The sequence below is a fragment of the Pelmatolapia mariae genome, linkage group LG2 (genome assembly GCF_036321145.2).
Source record: "Pelmatolapia mariae isolate MD_Pm_ZW linkage group LG2, Pm_UMD_F_2, whole genome shotgun sequence".
NCBI lineage: Eukaryota > Metazoa > Chordata > Actinopteri > Cichliformes > Cichlidae > Pelmatolapia > Pelmatolapia mariae.
In genome coordinates, this window is record NC_086228.1 from 10723732 (window position 1) to 10749653 (window position 25922).

Here is a 25922-nt window from a genome sequence, read left to right on the forward strand (position 1 = left end):
ACAGCCAGCGCAGCTCTGTCCCCATCACAGTGGCACAGGGCTCCAGCAACAACACTGTTCAATACACAATTCTCAGAAGCTGTCAATAATTCACCGCTGTTTGGTGATGTCTGCTGCTTAAGGCCAGAGCAAAGGAAAGGAAATCAATGGGCAGGAGAAATTATAATTTCACTTTCATGCTTTCTTTAACCTTAACCTCTTTGACTTGGATCAGTAGCTTCTATGGTCACATCATGGTGCTAGTGGTGGTCCGTCACAGTTTGTGAGTTTCTTGAGCAGACGATAAACAACATATTTATTATGTGGCAGTATGAACTGGAGTCTGTGTGAAAAACTAAGAGTCTTCAGAGATTCTGTTAGCAGTAGCCTTTTAAAGCCTGATTTCCTCCTAAAAACTGATTTAAATGGTTTTTGATATGGTATAATCTGTATCTTCATTGAACTTATATCATGTTTACATTATATTAGATTTTGATTACTGACGTAGCTGGTGTTTTTAGGGGCTTTAAAGGGTGTTTCTTATTTGGATAAATACGAAGCTACGACCAGAAGCAATCCGTTATGTTTGATTGATTCTTTAAAAAATAGCCCTAATAATCTTATCCCATTGGAAGATTTCTTTTTTTGTATTTTAGTAAATCATAATATTTTGGACTTAAATTTCAGGGAAATATATTACTGAGTGCAAGCTTGGCTAAGAACCAGCCCAGCTTTAAAGGTATAATGGCCTAAAAAAAAAGAAGAAGAAAAAACCCAACATAATTACATTACTCTGTCCTGGGTGAAGGCTGTACAAACACTGGATCAGCAGTACCTGGGACATTTAAATCAGCTGTTCAAGAACTGCTTAATTTGAAACAACCTACATTTCTGAATGGCAGCCGTGGCATTCAATGACTGCAATTAAAACGGTTTAGATCCGTAGATAGGACAGGTGTGTTAACGAGTATTTCCTAAGTGATATTTTGCTGACTTTTCATATCTCCTAATTGACTAACTGCCCCCATTTACTTTAGGTTTGGACTTATGAAGTCAGCTTGTGGCTCATCCTGTTCTGTCCTATTCAGTCTCCTAATGGGCCCTGAGGAGCTGGGGCTTTTCTGATAATGAGAGGAACATTAACATTCACTCGTCTGCCCATTAGATGCCAATGACCCGCTGCACGGCCGTTAGATGTTGTTGTGTAGGGTTGTGCAATCAGCTTTGATCGGGTATTATCTTTCGCAGCATACAAACTCCTCCCCCTGAGGAAAACATAAAGGGCCTTGTACTGTTGCATTAGTAATGGTCATGACTCTTCATTAGCCAAAGAAGCTAAATAATCATTAAAATTTAACAGAGACTGTAATGGAAACATGACGTATATTTCAATGATGACACATGAAAAAGAGCGTGGCGAATCATTCTTTTAATCTGAGATTACTTGAATGTATTAAATATAGAATATTTATTGCTTGTCATGAAAACTGCAAACCTGCCAAAAGATCAATGTTTTGATGATATTTTAATTTTCCAGTGTACCAAATGCAATTCTGAACAGGCAAATGATCTGATTCTTATTGTTGTTTTGGACAGTGTTTGGCTAAAAGATTGAATCTGTTTCTTTGTTTCTTTCTCTCTTTTGTTTTTTTCCAACTCTTGTAGGTCAAAGCCAACGACGCAGACACTGGCCTCAATGGAGAGATAGACTACAGCCTCCATCAAGCATCAGAATCTGTCCAAAGGCTTCTGCGCATTGACCGCGCAACAGGCATCGTCTACGTCAAAGGTCTTGTGGACAGAGAAGAAGAAAACTTTCTCAAGTTCTTTGTGGTGGCAAGAGATCGTGGACCCAATTCCAAGAGTTCCAAGGTCCTTGTGACCGTACACGTCAAGGACCAAAATGACAATGCACCAGCCATTGAGATCCGTGGTATTGGCTTGGTAACACATCACGATGGTGTGGCCAACATTTCTGAGGACATGCCTATTGGTACACCAGTGGCACTGGTCCAGGTGTCAGACCGTGATGAGGGGGAAAATGCTGTGGTGACATGTGTTGTTGCTGGTGATGTTCCATTTCAGCTTCGTCCCGCAAGTGAGTCAGCCAACGATCGGAAGAGAAAATACTTCCTGCAGACAACAACCCTGCTGGATTATGAGCGTATTAAGGATTACAGGATTGAAATAGTCGCTGTGGATTCTGGAAACCCAGCTCTGTCCAGCACTAACGCTCTCAAAGTCCAGGTTACAGACATTAATGATAATGCACCAAACTTTTCCCCTTCAACTGTTGAGGTGGACTTTGCAGAAGGCAACCAGCCAGGAGACAAAGTTCTAGACATTGTGGCGACAGATGCAGACAGCGGCACAAACGCAGAGTTGTTCTATAGCATCACTGAGCCAACAGCCAGAAGGCTCTTTAAAATTAATTCCAGCACTGGAGAAGTTCGTGTGAATCACTCATTGGATCGGGAAGAAAAAGAGCGTTATGAATTCCGTGTAACTGCAGCAGACAAGGGTGTGCCTAGTAAAACCGGCACTGCCACGGTGGTGGTAAATGTTCTAGATTGCAATGACAATGACCCAAAGTTTACACTGAATGGCTATAGCTTCTCTGTCATAGAGAACATGCCTCCACTCAATCCTGTTGGTGTAGTGACAGTCAATGATGCAGATAAGGATGAGAATTCCCAAGTCAGGCTGTTTGTGGAACAGGACAATGGCATGTTTGTCATCCAGAATGGCACAGGAACCATCCTGTCAAGCATCTCCTTCGACCGTGAAAAGAAGAGCACCTACACGTTTCAACTAAAGGCTGTGGATGGTGGTAACCCACCTCGATCCTCCTATGTGGGTGTGACCATCAATGTGTTGGATGAAAATGATAATGCCCCATATGTTACCAGGCCGTCTAACTCGTCCTTTGTACACCTACCGGTTGGGACCCGACCAAACACACACGTGGAGGTGGTAAAAGCTGAGGACATTGATGCTGGACTCAATGCTGAGCTAGAGTATACCATCATAGGTGGAAATCCATATGATCTGTTCCAAATATCTACCAATGATGGGGAAATCACAGCAGCACAAGAATTAACCCCCAAGTACAATGGGCTACATCGGCTGGTAGTGAAGGTTGTTGATAAGGGCAAACCTCCTCGTAACACCATTGCACTAGTTCATGTTTTTGTAAATGAAACAAAATCAAATGTCTCCCTCATTGAAGCGCTGGTTGGACACAGCCTCTACACCCCTTTGGACAGGGACATTGCCGGAGATCCCAACTATGCCTATTCTCAGCAAAGCAATATTCTGTACGGCAGTCTTGCCGGTTTTGCTGTTGTCATTTTAGTTATAGTTGCCGTGGTCCTCATCAGACGCTGGGTACAGAAGGATACCAAGAGTGGTTACCAGGCCGGCAAAAAGGAGAGTAAGGACCTGTATGCCCCAAAGCAGGGCCCTAAAAATGGCAAAGGGAAAAAGAGCAAAAAGGGGAAGGCTCCAAAACCAGCTAAGACAGGAGAAGACGATGAGGACGCCAGTCTACAAAAAGGCCTCAAATTCAACTTAATCAATGAGAATGTCAATGACAGTCCCAGAATCCACCTGCCCCTTAACTATCCACCAGGGAGCCCTGATCTGGGGCGCCACTACCGCTCCAACTCCCCGTTACCATCCATCCAGCTGCAGCCACAGTCACCGTCTGCCTCCAAGAAGCACCAGGCTGTTCAGGACCTCCCTGCCACCAATACCTTCGTGGGGACGGGCGACAACAACTCTACTGGCTCCGACCAATATTCGGATTACAGCTACAAGGCCAACCCACCCAAATACAGCAACAAACAGGTAGGAGACTACGCAAACACAGCAGTGTACCACAGGGAGATCTATTGGACCAACCGGGTGTGGTAGTCACGCTGGGACTTATTTGGCAAAGCCAATGTTCTTCCACCAAAGCTGCACTGATTTCCCTGCACATCACCCACCTCCTCACAGTTGTGATTCCTTTTATTTTAAGTTTGGTTCTGTTCACCATTTGTGTTCTGTTCTGCTCAGTTTTGGGTATTCACTTCAACATGGACACCACAAAGCCACAGAATGAAGGATTGCAGGGCTAGACCAAATATGGGCTTACCAATTTGTCAATTCCTTACAGTAACCTCCCTCCTAAAATGGACTCTGTTGATCTAAAACACATTTAGGGAGGATTTATATGTTTGAGGTAATGGGTTTTGGGTTTTTTTGGATGATGTTTTTGAGCCTTGCATTCAAATGTTTAATCTGCAGAATTTAATTAAAAGTTCCTGTTATAGCGAAATATGTGATATTTCAAAGAATTACTTATGATGTTATGTAAACCCAAGTTTGATAGCATACGTTCGATTGAGCCCCCTGTTCAACTTGGAAATCCCATATGGGTCTGTCCTTAGCATCTGTGTTTTTCATTTGTTTGTGTTTCATTTTACCTTTTTTATGGTGGATTAAATGAAGGACATTATGAGTTTTCCCCATTTTATTATTCGCAAATGTTCTTGGAGTTCTTTGAGCACCCATTGAAAGGTTCATGCTGACATCCTCATTATGTCTGAATGTGTTATTCTTTTCTTTTTTTCTGGAGAGCTGACTTGAGGCTTAAAGCTGCTCTTTATGGCCGGATCAGCTTGTTGAAGTGTGACAAAGAGTGACTGTGAATTCCTGAGTTAGTTTTCGTTCTTTTTTTTAACCAATTTTTATTGTTTCTTGGCTTTCTTTTGCCAGGAAGTAGACTGGCTGAGCAGCACTTTAGTGTTTCCATCCAGTTCAGACCAATTTAAGGTAATTTCAGCTCAGTCAGGGAGCCAAGCAGCAAAGAAGAAAGAAAGGAAGAAAGGGAATAAGAAGGCTAAGGGAGTGGGGTTATAAAGAGCCTCTACGCTATGAAGGAAAAGGTACACTAAAACTAAATACGACCGTTTCCGAGCCACAACGCTTCCTGTCAGGTCAGCTGAAAGACGACTTTTAATTTAGCTGTGTTCCCAATCACAGGGGCTCAAAAGTCAATTGTTTGCACAGATTAATGGCAGGTAATTTTCCAGGCACCCGCTTTCGCCTTCTTTTACCCAGAGTGCCTTGCTTTATTCTATTTAATGTACAAAAAGGGGAGTTGGGAGGGGGTCTGTGAGACGGGGGCCATTAACTGTGTGATTGTGATGAGCGTTCACGCCACATCGGCTGTTTTGTGGCTTCATGTTGATGGACCTGCAGCTGTGAAAAGTGAAAATGTCACATGCACCGAAAAAACCAGACAATCAGATTAAGGTGTTGTAGTGATGTTCAGACTGTACATACATGTGAATGTGAAACATTTTGTTTTGTTTCTGCTTTTTCATCTGCTGTTTATGTTGCAACATTACAGTGTGTCTCGTGTGAGCTTAACAAGGCCATTTCATTGTTCTACCGGCTTGTTAAAGACTTGTGTTGACTGTTTGAAAACATGTACCAAAGACTCACACACACCTGCATTTTCACTGTCATCGCCATCATCAGTTTCAGCATCATATATAACATCATATATATATATGTATATATATATGTATATATATATATATATATATATATATATATATGAACACGCGAAGCTGAGAAACTGTTTGTTTGGTCAGTCTCGCAGAGTCCCTGCTGGTGTTGGCAGCTTGCTAGCGCTCCTGCTGGTTTAACATTTAGCCTGTTAACATGCAGGCATCATACTAGAATTTAAAGCCACATCTAGTCTGTTCCATTGCACACCTGCTCAGTCATGTACTCTCATGTACTTTTCTATGGGGACATAATTGTACAGTGTTTTCTTTTCTTTTTAACACTTTAAAGCAGAATTTATTTCAATAAACTTGTTTCTTAAATGTTTAAGTGGCGCTTTCTGTGCATTCACTGGGTTCTTGAATTGGGAATATTGGGAATGCTGCAAGGAGAGGTACAGTATTCTATTTTCATTTTCATTTTTCATATATGGAGAGAAAATGTATTTGGCCCAAGATGTTCTGAGTATGGTTTCTGCATGTTCTCAACACCTTTCATTAATAATGTCAAGACAAACAATTAGGTTTTGCAGAAAACACTGATTTTAGAGCTGGATGACAGAATGGTAACATTTCTTTTCCCTTTTTAGATTTTTTTTTTTTTGAATTCTTTATCTGACCATTTTCTCAATTGTTTGGTTTTATGCTCATAATTCTGATGTTTTAACAACTACGTTCAGACCTCACAGTTACAGGGAGCACAAGGTTATGTAAAAAAGTCCTCAAATACATTATCTACTAAATTATAGGGTAAGAGAAGGAAACCCATCAGATTACATCTGAGGATAATTAGCAAGCTTTTTCCTTGGTATTTTAAAGTTTTTCCTTGGTTAAAGCTGAATAACATAATAAGATAAAACTGGCTGTTAGTCGGAAAAGTGTCTAATTCTGTCAATCCACTACTTTTATTAAATAGACCAGAGATAGATGGATTATCATGATTTTTTGTCCACTACATTAATGATGTATCCAGATGACTGTTTTAGAGCCACATATCCGGTTTATGCAGCTCAGTGGGCAGCATGTTAAGTTAGATGATGTTGCCAAACTCAGGGCAGAATCATCAGAGCCATGGTGTTAGCCCTAGCATCACATCTAGGAAACAGCACAATATAATAATAGCTGTCAAATTGTGCCAAGTATAATCATCGGGTCATAATGCAGTACTTTCCCAAGTAAGTATTTAGTGATAAAGACATATTACAACATTGTTATCTTCAGCTAAACTTGTTAGCATGCTAACATGCAAACCAAAGGCTAACTGTGCTAACTGTGCTACCGTTAGCCCTCTATCAGACGTTCTATAACAATGACAATTTGTGTAGCACTCAGAAATAAGTGTAGATTAAACGCAATACTGAGACATTAAAAGGAAGACAAAAACAAACTGAAAACATACATTGCATGCTTTACATTCTTACAGATGGTTGACAAGCAAATAAATGATTTTTGTGTTTGGTGGAAATGAGCATTTCTATAAGCAAACACTCAAAACTAAGAACCACTCGCTGAAAATAGCATTCTTCTTAGCATTTCCGATGGAGGTCTATTACATGAGCTTTACAGTTTGAACAGTGCTTGAAATTTACTTTAGCCCTTTGTTCCAAATATGTTTTCTCTCCATAACAGCTGACTGGAACACATCAGCCATTCTCTCTGTCACTTTGAATTTACAGCTGCCTACCTGGTGGCGTGTGGCCTACATGCACGCAAAACACACCCAACACTCTTTCAGACTTTGAACCTACAGCAAACAGCACAGAAAGGACTGAGATCAAAACAACTCTGAGCAGGTCCTGAACCCGCTGGACACAAAGGTCAAATATCGCTCAAGAACAGCTATTAGCAAAGAGGAGCGAAGAGGCCAAAAGTTAACAGTTCTCCCCGACTCCTCCCTGTGTCTGGTCTCTACATTAACAGTCCGGCAGCGTCCTTCCTGCTTTTACGCTGACCAGCTCAGCCGTTTCTATGGCAACACAACGACCTCTGCCTGTGTGTGTGTGCTGACTCATAGTACTGACCAACCTCCCTCTCCGTCCATCCAACCCAACACAATCCTTCCTTCTATGGAAAGCTCTGCCCTTTGAATGAGGAGATGTGTGTTTGCATAAGCTCTGAGCTAAATGACTTCTGGATTACATATTACCATCTGTACAGCTGAAGCGTTCCAGTTTTAGTTTGATACTAAAGTTGTGTTGAATACATTTATTTATCAAATACCAGATGATTAAGCTACTTTTTATTTTATTTGAAGTTTATAATCCAGAATAAATAGTAATAGTGCTGAATGGACATGCCCAGAATGAATTCAGGACAACAAAAACATTTCAAGCCAGGACACATTTGAAACATTGGATAAGAAACTATAAACACCTTCATAGAGGTGTGCAAATGTCTACTGTCAGGTCTCGCTCTGTGTGTGTTGTTGTTGTAGTGCTGTTGCGTATCTCTGTGCCAGCAGCCCAAGTGTCATATCATGGCGCCTATCAGCTGTTTAAAGGAGAACAAAAACTGTTTTCACAACCAGCACTTCGTTCATATCTGCACTTTCACTCTGTTGTTTGAGTTTGATTCATGATCTGAGCGTTATGCTCTACAGGCTTACAGGCTGTGCAGAAGGCTCCTATGGCACATTTAGTGTGTCTTAAATCCAAAGACTACTTCGTGCTTCATTTGAAGTGCTTGTGGGAACATTCTGCAGTTTTTTGTTTTTTTTTAATAGTCTCAAATAGGCAAAGCAACAATTCCACTCATTAAAAGCTGCAGCTGTTTTTGGAGGGTCGGCTTTTGTGAGAAAAGACGCAGGAGTCAAGACATCGGAAGAGAACTGTGTTGCTGTTGGTTTCAAATGTCCAAGCCTGGCTTGTTGTGAGAGAGGCAAGACACAACAGGCTAATTGTTCGGAGAACCTCTCCAGGAGAGTTGAGTGGAGTTTCGAGACACGCAGAGAGAGCTTCCCAAAATTGGCGTTTGGAACAGGGTGGTGGTAGGTGTCGTGCAGAAAGTTGTAATTGTCCAGAAAAATATGAGCGAGTACTAGACTATCCTCATTAAAGCATTGTTTGTGCATCTTAAATCAGGTACTACCGACGATCAGTCTGCTGGAGTGGCTCCAAATCTTGGTTTATCTGGGTATCAGTCTTGACACTGATACCCAGACCCTGACAACCACCTCCAGCTCTTCTTGGTTGGAGCTCTAGGTCTTCCAAGAAACACATTTCTATAAGGAACTCCTTCTAAGCATGTCGACATGCCTGAAAACAACTCAGCTAGCAGGCATCCAGGAGGCCGATGCTCTGCTGTGGGCCCGCTGTAGTCATTAGGAACATGGCATGAAAATAACACTGTTGTTTCAGTTTTTTGTCTCATATTTTTTTCCAATTTTGAAAACATATTTGGTATTCATACCTCCACAGGGTGGGGAAAAAACAGTCAGATGGCAAAGGTAGAGAAGGAAAAAAAATCAGTCATTGGTTTTTTTTACATTTTTTTTTTTATCATATGAGGGATAACTTACATCAGCCACCAAGTTAAAAAGCCCTGGAAATGCTGGTCCGTAGCTTAGAAATAAAATTTTCTCCTTGAGTTATTGGGGTGAAAAGAAAAATATTAATCTCTTTCACCCACAATAGCAATCAGACCATCAGCCCCATTCATTCAGTGTTTCAGCTTGTCAGCTTAACAGATGAAATCCATGAAAATGACACACCCGAAACCACACGATGAACCAAAATCTGGTTGCCATCCCACTGGACCTGTTAATGTTCACACTCAATAATCAGCTCGCTCACTTCATTAAACCATAGGCAATTCAGAACAGGTGTTTTTAATCAATAGCATGTGTTTCTGTAGTTTGACTGACAGAAGACTTCCTGTTTCTCTGCGGTCCAGCTCACTGTCAGGAAAAGAAACTGTAATGGCAGTCATTAGGCGGGCAGCTAGCAGCTTTTTCTCCCCCAGAAAATTACTGTAATTTCATGGCAGCGGCTAAAATATCATCAGGCTGGGACAGAGTGCCTGTCATCAGTCAGGTTCAGCTGAGTGGAAGGCAAGGTTACGGATACTGCCACTGTACTCGCACGTTACTTCAGCTGCACACTTTCATTTGCCAAAACACTCATGTAAAATAATCACAGCTCCTTTTCAGGATTTTAAAGTTGCACTAGTCTTTTGTGGTTGAATAGCTTCTCCAGAAGATTTTTTTAAAATAAACTCAGGATCTTCACTCATCCATACATAATGCTGATACATTAAGAAGATATCAGGACCCAGCTCATGTAAAATCAGCAGTTGTGAGTATTTATGAGTCTTTCCCCTATAAAGATCACATTTGATGACCTACCCTGTACCCTGTAGTCTTTATCAGTAAAGACATGGTTTGGGCACCATTAGAATAGACTGTGTAGAGATCACCCACATTAACTTCTGATGCACATTCAGTCATTTTATTCTGGAATCCGGTCTGAAATATGACAGGAACAAAGGTTACCCCCAAACGTTGCTCATGGGGGAAAGAGTTTAACAATTTAGCTACAGAAATAAGTTGGATGACATCAAGAACATAAAATTCCACCATAGGTCTTTTGGTACTTTTTAGTATTAGTATTAGTATTACTAGATTAACTAAAACCAAAGAAACCAAAATAAATATGTCGTTACTGCATGGGAAGGTTCGGGTGTTTCCTTGAATTTGTCACCTTTCTATATTATTCCTTTTAGCAGTAGCGCTTGTACTAATTATTTGTTACTGACTGTTCATTGTTGTGAGCATAATGTTTTGAAGGTTGTGTGTATTCACTGATTAGAACAGCTACTCGCAGTGTTTATAGTGGCGAAGTTGCGGGTCCAGAACGGTTGGGGAGTTTCATCACAAAGGGCCTTTGTAACACTGACACACAAACACAGACATACAACACACACATTCCTAAGGCGTGGGTGTCTGTCAGCACAAAGTAATCCTCTCAGCTTGTGTGTGTGTACGCACACACACATCGAGACATGTCTGACAGGTAGAAAACACCTCACTCCTCAAATTACATCAAATTATTGGATTCATGAAGACACCCAGTTCCAGCTCTCCTTGAAATAACTGATTTAAACAGTTCACACTCTGTTCGGATGGCAGGAGATTAGCATCTGAACGTTTCGCTCAGGTGTTTATAGGACACATTAAATGAGTCTGAGGTGCTGCTGGAGAGTCACCTCCTCCAGTTTAAGAGGAAGAGAACCATTCATCTTGTTTAAAATTCAAAATATTTGTCCAGTTATTTGTGCCACAGGATTTGGATACCTATAAGTATGACTACATTTAACTCAAATCTTAAAAGTAGAAAAAGCATCTGTCTAATAAACCCAGACTGAAAGCTGGTCCCACAGAAAATCAGCCTGAGAGCTGAAGGCTCTAAGAACAACAAGCCAGCAGTCTGAGTCTTTTAAAAATTATAATAATTACACTATGAAATCTTATAATGACTTAAAAATGCAAGATTCAAGTTTATTGTCTTATACACTGCAAAACACAAGTGGTTACACAAAGCAATGAAATTCTTACTTTGCAGCTTCCCTTCAAACAACTAAATAAACAACTATCTAAAATAAGAATAAACTTAACTCTGAGCGTAGAAAATAGTAAAATAGTAAAACAGTAAAACAAGTGCTTGTGTAGCACTTGTAGCTTTTGTGGCTTGTGTGTGGGTGTAGTCAGAATTTAAAGTGCGAGTAGTTGCAAGACTGTCACAGTGGTAATATATACAGTATATGCAATATTAAAATTGTTTATATTGTATGAGGTTGTATTATATAAATGTACAAAATTGCAAATTTACAGCTCAAAGATAAACACAGAGATAGAGTGTACCTCAAAGTGCTGTGAACTATTAGCAGCAACCCACATTAGCTTTGAAAACATTACGCAAGCTACCAAAGAAGTCATGATGCAAAACAGCAACTTCAGTTTGTCCTGCTGTACCTCAGATATCTGAAAATATACAGTACAAATATACAATCACAGAACTTCCAAACATGAAGGGAAAAGCTCTGTATCATCAGCACCACTCATGTGGTTTGAGCTAACCTATCGTGGTGGCTAGTTAGCTTGCTAACTCGGTGGTTTTAGGTACAACAATGTAATGAGAGTTACTTCATAGATTCCTGTTCTCCTTATGATAAATGATACGTCTGCTGACATGGTGGAAATTTCTGTCTACAAGCAGCTAGCACACCTGTAAGTAAGCCTTTGGGAGATTAGAAAATGTTAGCATGCTAACATATGAAAACAAAAAGGTAAAGGTGATGAACAAAACACCTGCTGACCATCATTATTTCAGCATATACTTCCCATATCAGCAGCCAAAGTTTCACAGAGCTGCTGTTTTTACATCCACATACCATGTAAAAAAATAGATAAAACTGGGACCAAAGCAGGTTGGGGCTCAAATTTAAGATGAAACCAATAAAATAAAAGTAATTTTGAAAAAGCTAGACCATTTTCTTCTGTCTTAGTGTATAAGGAAAGGAGAGGAATTAAAAATTTTAAAACAGTTAAGTAAATGATTAAAATAGCGTGATGGTGTAAAAAAAACCTCTCGTGGTTTCCTGCCAAAAGCTTATTTTGAGAGCCAAAGGACGGCTCAGGAGCCATTCACAGGAGCCGTTTGGCCAATTTAAAAGCAGCAGTGACAAAATGGGGACTACAACAATAAGCAGCAACATTTTTCAATCACTTCAATCACAGTTCAGTGCTTCAGTGGACGCCACCAGAACGTTCCTGCTTGCTCTCAGGGAAGAAGAAGAAGAAGAACAGGACAGGAGTGAAATCATCTTCAGAAAACATAAAATCATCTTAGCCTTTTGAGAAGTGCCAGTTTATTTTAAACAATCCATAGAGAGCTGAGAGAGCCATGAAGGAACTCTTATTCAGCCTCTCTCTCAATCTCTGTCTATCTCGGTCGCCCCCTCAGGGCTGTGATTGTGTTCGAGCCACTGAGACGACTCAATACAAAGATCAGTGTGTGTGTGTCTGTGTTTTACTTTTATGTGGCGCCAGAAATCAAAAACACAAGAAACATAATTTTGTTATTGTGTTATTGTGTGTTCAGTGCATTTATATAGATTTCTCTCTCTATATATATATGTACGTGTGTGTGTCTGTGCGTGTGTGTGTGTGTGTGTGTGATGTCTTGCCACCTGCTCCAACAACACAAGTGAAGTGGAATGGAAACCTGCCTCAGGGTTTACACACACACGCACACACGAACAAAACAGGCGACAGTAGATGCAAGCATGACGAGAGGAGGGGGAGTGTGGGCCCAGTAAAGAGGAAAAAATGAGGAGGTGGAGGAGATGATGAAGCCGAGTGCAAAACACACACGAATACACACGCAGACACACTCAAACCTCACACAGACACACGCTCACTCCACATATCAGCATGTATGTTAGCGTTATGTTTGTGAGTGTGTGTGACTGGGCTGGTAGCAGGTGGTATGACTCAGGAGAGAAGAGGGCTGCAGATGTGCACCACATATTACACATGCATGCACATACACACCTGTAAGTGGGGTCAGAGGTCAGATGCTGTACAGCTGCTCTGCACACCGGGCTGCTGAACTCTATCTGTCTGCAGGAAAGTACGCACACACACACACACACACACACACACAACATGGCTGCTTATTGCTATCATCAGCAGCGGCGGCAGCAGCTCGGATGCTGCCTGCAGTGTGACTGTGTTGTGTTGATAGAAGCAGAGCAGGATAACAGAAATGCAAAAAGATGGGCAGGGATTGGTTTTGTTCATGTGTTGCTGATCCTGATCTTGATGTGGACTCCACACTGACACAACAAAGCTGAAGTCTGCTTCATTTTGAGCAGATTTCGGCTGCCACAACTGGACATTTGTCATAAATAACAAGGAGTTTTGTCATTCTTTTCTTTGGTGAGGGGCACTTTGATAAAAGTCAGCTTTCCAAGCAGAACTGAAATCCAAATTGGCAAAAAGAAAATGCAAATGAATGCAGTTTTCCATCCACTACTGTCATGCGAATAGCGGAACTTCATTCTCCAGTTGTTGCCAATAAGCCACCACAAAAGAAGAAGAAGAAGACAGAGCAGAGATTCATTAAAAGAACTCCAGTCAAAGCTCAAACGATGGAAAAGCTCTGCGGAGAACATGACTTCTTCCACTATTTTTTCTGTCTTAATTGGAATGGGGTTCACCTCTGTGAAAAACTAAACGCACGCTGGCTTTAATTTAAAAAATGCAATTGATGAGATTATTGGCGTGACAGGCAATCTAAAAGAGGAATAAATATTTTGACACGTGATTTCTCGCATCCAAGACCGAAAGAGCATCGGGATCAGGAGTCACGCAGCATCACTACTGCGTAGTTGCCAAAGTAAGAGTAACAGTAGTATCAGTATCAGTAGTCACAGTAACCGTAATAGTATCAGGATCAGTATTTTCAGGAACATAGTGCAGTAATTGGCAGCAGATGCTAAGTGACAATCAGGACTGTCAGCAGCGAGTCTCTGGAGAGTTGTGTTAGAGAGGGAGTGCAGCTCGATGTGTTAAAGGACCTTCTGCCAAGTGTACAGTCACAGGCAGTCACCGCGGCAACCGCCTCCGTCTGCATCCTGACTGACAGGTGACGATGAGGGAAGTGACAGCTACCGGAGTGAGCGAGAGAGAGAGACAAACATGACTTCATCAATCAGGAAATAACACATAATCACCAGCAGCCCTTTGCTTCCTCTTGTTATTTGATTATAATGCCATCCTCCAACAGTAATTGATCATTACACGGAGGCTATGGTCTGCCCTGTTGCCTTGCATTTGTGTTCAACTTCCTGTTTGGTGTTTACTTCCTGCAGCTCTCTCTCCCCATCTGTCAAATAGCAGCCTCATTGTTTGACCTGACAAACAAGAAGGAGAAGCAGCAGAATCGGTGAGCTTAGCTGCATCCTCCGTCGCTGTCTGTCCGCTCGCGGTTCATCTTCTGGCTCTGATCCGAGCACAAACAGCAGAAACACATTCACTGTTTACACTGATGGCTGCGCCTCACAGTGAAGAGCTGCAGGTACGGCGTTTTTGAACGTAGGAAACCAGTACAGATTTCCCAGTGTTGAAAAACAACAAGAAAATAAAACTTTGTTTTTTCTGAAACGCTGGTATCTGAAATAGTCTCTCCAAAACACAATCCATCGACTACACCCACGTTTAACGCGTGTGCTAGCGAAGCAGGTTGCATTTTAGTCCCGTGCTAAACAAGGTGGTTTCAGAACACGTGACTTGAATGCAATTTAGCTTTCAAGTTTTATTTGCCCAAATAAACTTCCTAACAGTCACCACGTGGAGGGTAATCTGATTTGGGGTAAAGTATTAGTTTAAAAATATTGCACTAGCATGGACTGAAGATTATGTTGCATTGTTAGTTATCTAGATGAAATGTGCCCAACATTTCACATAATGACGTTCTCCAATTGTAGCTCTAGTAACTGCACAGACATAGCTCACACTGACAAACGTATGGTGCACAGGCCTGAAACTGCTCACTTATAAAAAGAGAAATGGTTACCCCTAGTCGGCCAATCAGGAAAGAAGGTGGACTTTTAAGGAGACAGGAGCTGAAACTGCTTTTTGACACACAGGATGAGCCGATGAACCAGTATGATATAAATCTGTTAGTCTGCAGAGTTACTCAAGTAAAGTCCTAGAATAAAAATGGACCTGGAAATGAGCAGGATAGGTTCACTGTAAAACCCCCAAAGCCTGCGTGGAGGTTTATGAGGGTTTCATGTGATGAAAAAAAAATCTTGTCTTCGGGTATTATAGCAGCTTTAGCTAAAGCTAATATGTAGCCTTCACTAGCCGAGTGCTGTTCTTGTTGTTTCTCGCCTACATCGCATGTTTTACAGCAAGACAGGATCTTAAGTCAGCCTGGCTTTGATTCTGACCGAGTGTGTTGGTAGTGAGAAGTTTTCCTTTGATCCTCATTTCTGCTCTTCATCACATTCAGTCCACTTTGTAATCTTCATCTCAATCATCCTCATCCTCTGCCTCTGTACACACTTTTACACTTTGCAGGCTTCAGGTTTAAAGACTGTTTTTAGCTCTGTGCTGCTACTTTATGTCTCCTCCTCCCTACACACACACACTCAGATACAGATACACACACGCCTCTGCCAGTCATAAAATCCCTGGACCCTGCAGGGCAGAGCGTGACGAGGGCAGAGGGCGGCTTGCTCTGTGTGTGTGTGTGTGTGTGTGTGTGTGTGTGTGTGTGTGTGTGTGTGTGTGTGTGTGTGTGTGTGTTGGTTAACTGCTTCAGCACTGAGGCAGAAAATGACGCAGTGGTCGACTGAGCTCAGAGAGGTTTTATAGAGCAAAGGGGCTTCCATCCTTGTTGGCAAAATACTTCTCGTTCATCCTTCCTTCCTCTCGTTTTTCTCCTGCTTATCCTCTCTCATTGTCTTTCCTTTCTCTTATTCCTTCCACCTCCCTCGCCCTCATCCACCTTCTCTCATTTCTCTGCACCTCTCTTCTTCTTTTCTTTCACTTTTCCATGCCCTTTTTTTCCTTCCTTATTATCTTGCGTTCTATATTTCTTTTCATTTATTTCCTTCCTTCCATCCTCTTTCTCTTCCCTGTCTTTCATCCTGTCTTTCCTTTCCCATCTCCTCGCCGTTTTCTTCTTACTCTCCATTTCTGCCTCGACCAAACTTTCATTCTCTTTCTTTCCTTCTCTCTCGTCGTCCCTCTGTCTCCTCTCTTTTTATTTAGTATGACCACCTCGTACTTCACCTTGAATCACCTCTCCTTCCTCTGCTCAGACTGTGGAGAGGAGATAAGAGAAACAGAAAGAGGGAGGGAGATGTTGTCGTTCTTTTACTCGGCATTTTCTCTCCATATCATCTGAAGTGTCTGTTTGGATAGGAAACACTCGTCTCCTCTCTCCTTCCCCCTCTTTCCCTCTCTTTATCTCCCTCTCTCATCACCTCTCTGCTTTTATCTCATCCACATTCTTCATCCTTTCGCTTTGCTCTTGCTTCCTCCTCTTCCTCGGCTTCTTCCTCTTCCTGGTTGCATTTTGTTACCAGTCAGCAGGATGCGAGGAGTCCTCAGTGTTTTACTCGTGGCCACCAGTTTGGAAATATTTGAACTTTTGTTCTGTGAAACGATTCCTTTTTTCTGGCCGTTTGTTCAAGTAATTAGATGTTACAAAAAAACACAATTAGTGGTTCAGTGGAGTTTTAAGGACCACAAACACCAACTTTTTTAGACAAAATCAAATCAAAAGGAGTTTCTCTACACAAGTGTCACACTCTTGTAAGCCATCGGCGATCCTAGCAAGCTTGATTCAACTTTCCCCAACCTGAAGCACCGTCCGATTTTCTGCTGTTTGTAGAGCACTTGAAACTGGTTCATGATTTAACTTCAACTCATGATCATCCACGCATTCTCTCTCCTGTTTATGTTCTTTGCATTGTTTCCCACAACTTAACTTCCCTAAGTAAACTTCCTTAAATTAATTGAAAAACCACAACAATGATCACATTACAGAAATAAATAACTTCCTCATTTATGTCACCTGACAGCAGTAAAAGAAACAAGAGAAGCTAGCTGCTGTCACGCACAGCATTTTGTGGACACTTCTATCTTCCCTCAAACAGCTCTGCAATATCGACACATTACTCACATCATCATCAATTATTATGGCCAATAGGGGGAAATGTCACTTGGATGTAAATGCAAGCAGTACCTTTGGAGACCGTAATAGCAATAACGTTTAACAGCAGCTCACAATAAGCCTGCGTTTGGTCCAAAATATTTTTCCAAATCTAATGAAGTAGCAGATTAAACGGAATGATACAATCAGTGATTATATACAGTTTGCCTATAACTGATGCACAGTTTCTTATCATCGCGAATCTGCAAGGTTCACCACAGGGACGGTTTGGTCGACTGGCGTTATTAGTGTGCAGCGCACATGCGTAGGTTTGATGCTTTCATGCTGTAATTTGTACTTGTTTCAAACACACGAGTTTTATTGTTCATCCATATTTCAAATGAGAGTTCAGCTCACAGCACAGATCTTGGTTCAAGTATTTAAGGAGGGTTCAGTGAGGCCTTCAACTGCAGCCTGGTGTGTGTGTGTGTGTGTGTGTGCCCGATTATAACATAGTGATGTGTCGGTCGCGAACGAAACGGCTCTTAGAGCCGGGTCTTTGAAGTGAACGACGCGAGCCGGCTCCTTATCACGAGCCGTGGGTTTTTTTTTTTCCTTTCTCTCACCCCTCACCCTCTCTCTCGCACTTTTTCCGCTTCACTCCGCATACGAGCCTTGTGGGGGAGGAGGGGGGAGTGGCGGTAGTTACACTTGCAGTAGCACAGGAACAGAGCCGGAGGGAAAGAGAGAGAAAGAGAGCCAGGGACAACAACGTCACATTAGAAAGGTATAGTAATCATCCACAACTATTTTCAGTTGCGGATGATAAAGGATACAGAAAGTTTATTCATGCAGGCCCATATGACAGAGAATGTGCATCTTCTTTTTGTTTTCATATTTTAATTTATATTTAATTGTGTTGTGGTTTGCAGTGTTTTGTGTTGTTTCACTTCTAATTTGTTTAAAAGGAAAAAGCTGAAAATTTAAATAGTTAAAAGTTGAAATGTGAATAGTTGATTTTTGTATTATATGATTTATTTATTACATTTTATGTGGAGTGAATAAATAAATGTATATTTACGGTGGCCCCTAGAGACAAAGCATGTACAAACTCCAAAACACGTAAAAACTCCAAAACACGTAAAAACTCCAAAACACATAAAAACTCAGAAGCACGTACAAAAGACAACAGAAGTGCTCCAGAATGCTAGGCGCAGTGTTGAGCTTTTGTTAACTAGTGGCTACACAAGCCAGGAAGTACCAACGATGGTGTGGTAGTAACAGGTAAATTAACTTTTTTTTTTTTAATTATTTGAATATATATGAGTGCTTGTGTATAAATACACAAACAATACACATATGCTTTCAATTGTGTAATTTAAGTGATCTAGGTAGCTCTGTTTTGGAAGTTCAGTTAATGCTAGAAATGTGTTTTGGAGTTTGTACGTGCTTTGTCTCTAGGGGCCACCGCATATATTTATATATAAACATATATAAATAAAACTCCTTTTTTAACATTAGTAATTCCTTTTGTGAATAATTTTATATTGTTGTTAATAATAAATGAATTAAAGCAACAAAACAACCTGAAGAGCCGGTTCGGAGTCGAAAGAGTCCGGTCTTTTTAGTGAGTCGAGCCGAAAGAGCCGTTTCTCTAAAAAGAGTCGGAAATCCCATCACTATTATAACAGCTGTTTCTCTCTCGCTCTAATCCTCTGGCCGACCTCAGCTCCCCATCTTCCATTTCATCTCGTCTTTATTTTAATTTCACTTCCATCTGTTTTATTGGTTGGAATGAGAGGTCTCACTGCTGACAACAATATATTTGAATAAAAAAGACAAAAATACATGACTAATACATCAAAAATCGGGACTCTGCCTCTCTCTCTTCTCTCCCTCTGCTTCAGTCTGGATTAGTGGCTCGGCCTAATCTCTGGAGGTTAAATTAGAGGATTGAGGTCGGATGTTAACACACAGCTTCACATCTGCGACTTTTTCTTTTGCTTCTTTCTTTCTTTTGGGGAGGGGAGCCGAAAATTTCCCTGAAGGTTTGTGCGAATCCCGTTAAAGCCGCTGCACAAGCTCAGAAACAGAAAATAACAAATCTGCTCTTGGTCCGTGTTTGTCGGACAGCAGCGCTCGTGTTCTCTCCTCGGCTGCTGTCAGAAACCGAACGAGCACAGCCGCCTCTTAATGTTTATTTCCAAAGAAGCCAGCGGACGCTTTATCTGCTCTGACGCACTCTGACAACTAAAAAAAACACCAACAAACAACCTCATCAATACATGAAATAATCAATAACGACTTGGAGTGGAACAGTAAATAGACAGGAAGATTTGTTGAGGCAGACTGCGTTCCCTGTGCTAACAATATTATTAAATCACATCGGGCCTTTGAAAATGCTGCAAATAAATTTTGAAACTGTGGCCAAAAGCAGGGGTACATCCAATCATTGCAGCTTTATGAGATACGTGTGCATACAACAGTGATACCATATCATTACTCTGCTGCTGTAACAGCCAAGGTCGTGTTCTTCCACACCTTTGTGTTTATTTAATATGATGGATGCTGGGAAACAATAAGCATTTTTCTCTTTTTCAAACAGTATATAGAGAGAAAAAAATCAATCGAGTAATTGGAAAATGAATCCCTAAAGAAAATAACCACAGAAAAGCCCCTTAAATATCAATGTTTTAGAGACAAAATATTTAGGCTGACTAAAGAGCTTTTCACAGTGATTACATGCAGAAAATAAAACTGCCCGCTGGTAAAAAGTGTGTAAAGAGTACAAATAAAAGCATAATCACCATGTTTAAACACGGTGCAATTTAGTACAAAATAACACTTCCTTCTTCTGGTTTAATAATTCTCTTTAAAACTCCCTCTTGTGGGATCGGACCTCTAATTTACCTCAAAAGTCCAAAAATCTGACTGAAATCCAGAGAGGAGGAAAGAGGCTGAGCAGCTGCTGCCGAGTCTTGATCCATTTTTAATCTACAACCACCGATTCGAAGGTTTGTTAATGAGATTCGGGAGAGAGTGTGTGTGTGTGTGTGTGTGTGTGTGTGTGTGTTTTCTGTGTCCTGTCATTCACTAAAAACACATAAAGTGATGGAGGGAAATACTCAGGAAGCAGAGACACTATAGGTGACAACAGAGAGAAGAATGGAGCGATGACACACCTGAATTCAAACAACACTTACAACCATCCTCACTGCAACCTGTCAGTGTCGTCATAGCAACATAATGACAGGGCAGGCTGAACCCTTTTCTGTGGAAGCACAGACATGTTTGGGCATGCATAGATATGAATACATGGACACACACACACACACACACACACACACACGTACAAGCGTCTCCTTTTACCTGTGTTTGCATTGCACTTTGCATACAGTCTGAGGTCATGCTGTGAAGCTGTGTTTACCTGTGTGCGTGTGAGACAGGTAAGATCTTTGTCCTGCCCTCTTCCACGTCCTCCAACATGGTGTCCGTTTGTTCGGTCTTCCTGCCCTCCTGCCGGCTCCTTATGCGATGTCGCGGGTGGCTGAGCAGCCAATGGAGCGATCCCTGAAAACTGATAAATAAACACATGGCGAGTCAGCGTGCTGCTGCAGGGGCTGCTGGGTAGTTTGGTTTGACTGATCCGCCGACCGACTGCTGATCTTCACAGTGTGTTCATTTGTCTGTCTGAAAAGGGCTTCAGATGTTGTGTCTTCACTGAAGATCAAACAGCTTTACTCATTAATGGGAAAAAAGGCCAATGTTCCCCTTTTTGTGTGTTTTTACCTCCGAGTCATCCGAATCAGAGGTGTGTTTAAATCACTTCTTTATGTCTTGAAACATTGGTCAGAAAATATTGTGACGTCTGAAGTGTTAATAATTATTAACCAGAGCCTGAAAAGGGTGAAGAGATCATTTACTTTTTGATAGCTTACACAAAGCATGGTAAATAATTCACGACTATCTGGCAGCTGATTTCACGATGAGACCTCCAGTCATCTGAGAGGACAAATGCATGTGCCCCATAGCCTGCCCCCTGAAGAATAATGTTTGCTGATGCTCCTCTGACCACAGCTAGCATGCACAGTGAGTGCACGTGGGAAGGAGAAAGCGAGTGTGGAGGTCTTGGCCGAGGCAGGTCTCTCAGTGGAGTAGTTGTCATAGTCCATAATGTTTGCCTGCCTGGCAGCTCAGGCAGAAACAGTGGACTGTCTGTGAGAGGTAAGCATCTGCTAATTCTGTGAACCTCAGTTGCAGTTGGTGTATATCATAGAAAGAACCCAGAGGTGTGCACGTGCATGAAGCAACAGCTCTTAAAACACGGATCCTCTTTCTTCATTTCAGTTTCCTAAAGGTGAAATCAGCGATCTCAGGCCAAAATGTCTCTGCATACAGTCGGATAGCCCTTTGACCATTCAGAGCAACAAAACATGGTATGAGACACTGGCCGATGACGTTCTTCTCCTGAGCTGTCACGTCAGGCTTGTCCCACATTAGATAAAGTTGTTACTGGCTCTGCAAAGGCAAGGGGAACTGCAAATCTGTTGGAATGGAGAGGATGGGTATTTGCAGAAACACATAAAGAGCATGAAGTATCAGATCTGCTTCTTAAAACAAATGAGTCTTCCTTTTAACCAGCTGGGTTTGTTGGTTTCTGCCTGGTAAATACAGAGCTTTCTCAGTTTCAGTGATGAACTCTGTGTGCTAACAGGACTTCAGCCTCATGGCCAAAATACTCTAGCCAAGAAGGTCTAGTTCAGCTCTGGAACTGCTGTAATTGTGGGTGCAGACTGTCCTCTTTCTCCTCCTTTGTGCATACTGGGTCAGTTTATTTGTTAGCATCATTGTTGGATTTGCATATCTAGTTTATTGTGAACTTTTTAGATAATTTAGCTTGTATTGGCTAGCAAAATCTATCAAATCTTTAGTTCAAACAACAAAAGTGGCTTATAAACCCAAAACAACCTTTATCACTTTTGACATGTCCAGGTTTTGTTCGAGGCAAACGTTCTCCTTCACTTAAGAGGGATGCTCCTCCCTCACTGCTCCTCATCAAGAATCTGGCTGCAGGGTTGCCAGATCTGTGTGACAGAAGCCTCAAAACTGAACCAAAAGCAGCCAAATGTGGAGTTTGTATGCAAGGCAGTGCACGCTTTGTGTGCATGTGGGTGGATTTTGTTTTGTGTGTGTGTGGGAGGATTTGAGTATAAACACATTATCTTATTTAAAGTATTGAATTTTAATTAAAATTATTCATATTTTTGTGTTTTACACAGGCGTCCATCAAAAGTGCTGAGCTGTGCACCTCCCGGATGCACCTCACGGCAACAGTTTTGGGTGCTGGGCTGCTTTTGGTTGTCCGATGACCATTTTCTCGCACGCACCTGCCAAAAAGGGTGCACACAGCGCTAAAGCGAGACATAATGTAGGAGCTCAATGTCCTAACTAATTGTCCTGCTGCTTCATACAGCACCATGACACATAAAAATTTGCCACACTGTGCATTTTATATGCGTATGTGTGCATACTGTATTTTAGCTTAGTGATTAGCTTTGCTGCCTTGGAGAACTACTGAGTGGATTTAGCACTGGAGAAGTACACTGAGGCTGGAATTAACGAGCCTTACTTTACTCTATAAATGTGTGTGTGTGTGTGTGTGTGTGTGTGTGTGTGTGTGTGTGTGTGTGTGTGGAGGAGGGATGCCATTCTAAATTGGCAAAATGAGGTGTAAATGTCTTGAGGCAGATGAGCTGCCTTCAGTGAGCACAGCACACTGAATATTTCACCAGCAGCTCCAGGAAAGTGTGTGTGTGAGTGTGTGTGTGCGTGCATGTGTACATACGTGCACACTTGGCAGCCATAGCCAATCACCGTCTATCATTCAGTTTTGGTTCTGACAGCTGGAAGAGGCAGAAAGTCCCTAAACGCCTCAGAGAAACACTTAACTGCCTTCACTGCTGCTCAGGCATTTGTGTGTGTGAGTGTGTGTTAGCGTGTGTGTGCGTCAAGGAGAATGTGTGTGTGTTTGCATTAGAGGTGAGGTGTACAGAGTGTAATTGTCTCATTATATTCAGCAATCATCTGTAGTGTGACGTGCTGCTAAATCTGCTGAATGCTGTTAACACGAGTTACACCTGACCTGCAGGTTGACCTTTGACTAACGGTTAGAGACAACTCTGGTTTGACCTTTGACCCATGCAACTGTTTTTACTTGTATTGAAGATGAAAAGAAACAGAGTCTAAACTGTAGTCCGCAGTCATCTATGGCCATGCCTGTCACTCATGGGTGGCTGTGAAAGATGAAGGGCATAGATGAGCGTGGGATGGCATTAACAGAGTCAAAGATAGCCTGTAAATCTTATGTAGGTTGAGTAGAAGCTTCCCAAAGATGGACAGATGATGATGACCAACCCAAAGCTGGGAAACTGTTCCTGACTCAAACATTGATACCTGTTGCCTCACAAAAAGGTCCTGGGTTCCAATGCATCACCTGACCAGGACCCTTCTGCGTGGAGTTTGCATCCTCTCCCCGTGTGTGGGGGTTCTCTCCCAGCACTCTGCCTTCCTCCCACAGTCCAAAGACATGCAGTCACTGGTGTTAGGTTAACTGGTGATTTTAAATTGCCCGTAGGTGTGAATGGGCGTCTGTCTCTCTGTTTTAGTCCTGTGACAGCCCCGGTGTCCTGTCCACCCCACCTCTTGCTCTGTGGCATCTGGGACAGGTGATTCTTTCAGGGGTGATCCCATTGATTGGGAGGAAGATGAGCTAAAGTATCTGGTTGGGGTGTCACATCCCCGAGTATGCCTCCTGCTCTCAGTGAAGATGAGAAACCAAAAGATTGAGAAGAACAGCACATTTAAATAAGTTAGCAGTTAGCAGCGTGCCTGATTAAGTTTAAATGAGCTCTGGTTTCAGGGCTACAAACACTAAGACTCAGCTCTTCTTCCATCCTCCACCATCGTCATCATCGTTCCTCTCTGGAGTCTGAAATGTTTGCTCATATTTTGTGTGCATGATTCCACCTGCGACCTTTGAACTCCGGGCTGTCAGTGAGGTGCGCGTCTTTGTGCTGAACCTCAGTAGAATTTTTCTTTGGATGAAAGAGTCACAGAAAAGTGTGGAATGCAAAAAAAAATCTCAGCAGGTTTTTTTTCCCCCTTGTTTGATCTCTCACTGCCAGTCATGCAATTTTTATGAAGCATGTATTTCAAAATGAATAAAAATGCTATCAAAGTCCTGTAAAAACATGCAGCTGGACAACTCTCTTTTCCTCGAACTCGTGCATATGATGAGATTGACTTGTGCTGCACGAGTTGGCAAAAAAACACAAAGCCAATCAGAGCTTTGTAGGTGAGATTAAAGGGGAGCTCCGCCAGTTCGACTCATCAAAGAGTGAAGACTACATGTGAAAATATGAAGCCTTTAGTGTCTCCACGAGGAGCTGTGTAGGGTCTGATGCATTACTACATTGGAAGCCACTATTACAACACACTTTAATCTCCAACTGAACTGTTGGTAGCCAGGTTGCATTGTGGGTAAAACGGGCACTGGGAAAAAGGATGCTGGGAATAAAAAGGATGATATCTTCTGTTCTGCTGCATTGATTTTTGAACATTTTTAAAGGAGTCCAGTAGAGTTTTAGAAATGCAGTGCTTCAAACAATATGATGTTAACTGAAGCTATCAAGCATTAACCTGGCTGTAGCTGAGCTCACTATGAAGCACTCTCCATGAATTTACTGGAATCAATTTATCCTTTCTATTTAGCTTAATGGAAATATAGAACTGTTGTTTTAATTTAAAACATCTCGTTTTTATTATCCAGCCAGTTTATAAATTTGATTTGAGTTTAATAATGAGCAGGAGACTCATTTTTGTTTGTTATTAAACTCAAATTCCACAGTTATTGAGTGGAATTGCAGTCTAAAAGAAAGAAGACTATGTTAGACAGTAAAAATGAACATTTGGAGGTGAAGGTTGTGACAAATAAAACACTTTTTTTTTAATGTCAGGACGCAGCAGTTCAGCAGGTTATATTTAATATAATGGAACTGTGAGCAGCCTCGCGCTGCTCACAGTTCTTAAAAATTACATTTGAAACCAAACGTCATCCATCCCTGTCATACCCTGAATTTCACTGTTTTTTTTTCCAGTGACCTTACCTCATTTTATTCTTAAAGAACATTGAAGTTACTGTAAAGTGAGTCAGCCCAGTCTCATCTGCAGTTTGTGAAATAGTCATGAAAAAATTAATCTTTTTTTTTGTGTTCATGGACGGGTAGAGAAAGTGGGGAGGTGTCGCCATGCCAACCAAGAAAACAAACTTTTGAAAGATCTGGTAACCCAAATCATGATCTTTTTCTAATTCTAGCAAAGTCGTTTTTAACGCCTTAACCGAGTGACATTTTGAATTAAAAATCATACAAATAATGTGTGAAAATCTGTCACATGCATGACTTCAAAGGTCGAGATGACTCACTCGTGGACAATCTCACCAAACTCTCACCAAACACCAAACTTTCAATCAGCACACAGGACTGCAGACTGAAGTTGTGTTCATGGACACAAAATAATGTTAGGAAAGTTGTGTTGTGGAAAACAATTCAGTGGATTAATGATCTTATGGCTCATGGTGCAAAATGCTGGGTTTACTGAGTTTGACTGACACACAGTTTAATGCAGCTAAGGTGATCATCACTCCTGCCGAGCTTGAGTT

General features: G+C 41.6%; 1 protein-coding gene across 3 annotated transcripts in view; it reads left to right on the forward strand.

Moving 5' to 3' along the window:
• LOC134640850 (protocadherin-1-like) overlaps positions 1-25922 on the forward strand; it is a 216601-nt gene that overhangs the window by 16407 nt on the left and 174272 nt on the right. For all 3 annotated transcript variants that reach the window (XM_063492881.1, XM_063492899.1, XM_063492890.1), the window contains exon 3: positions 1645-3828. In XM_063492881.1, the coding sequence (XP_063348951.1) occupies positions 1645-3828 (2184 nt within the window). The remainder of the gene's footprint in view (positions 1-1644; positions 3829-25922) is intronic.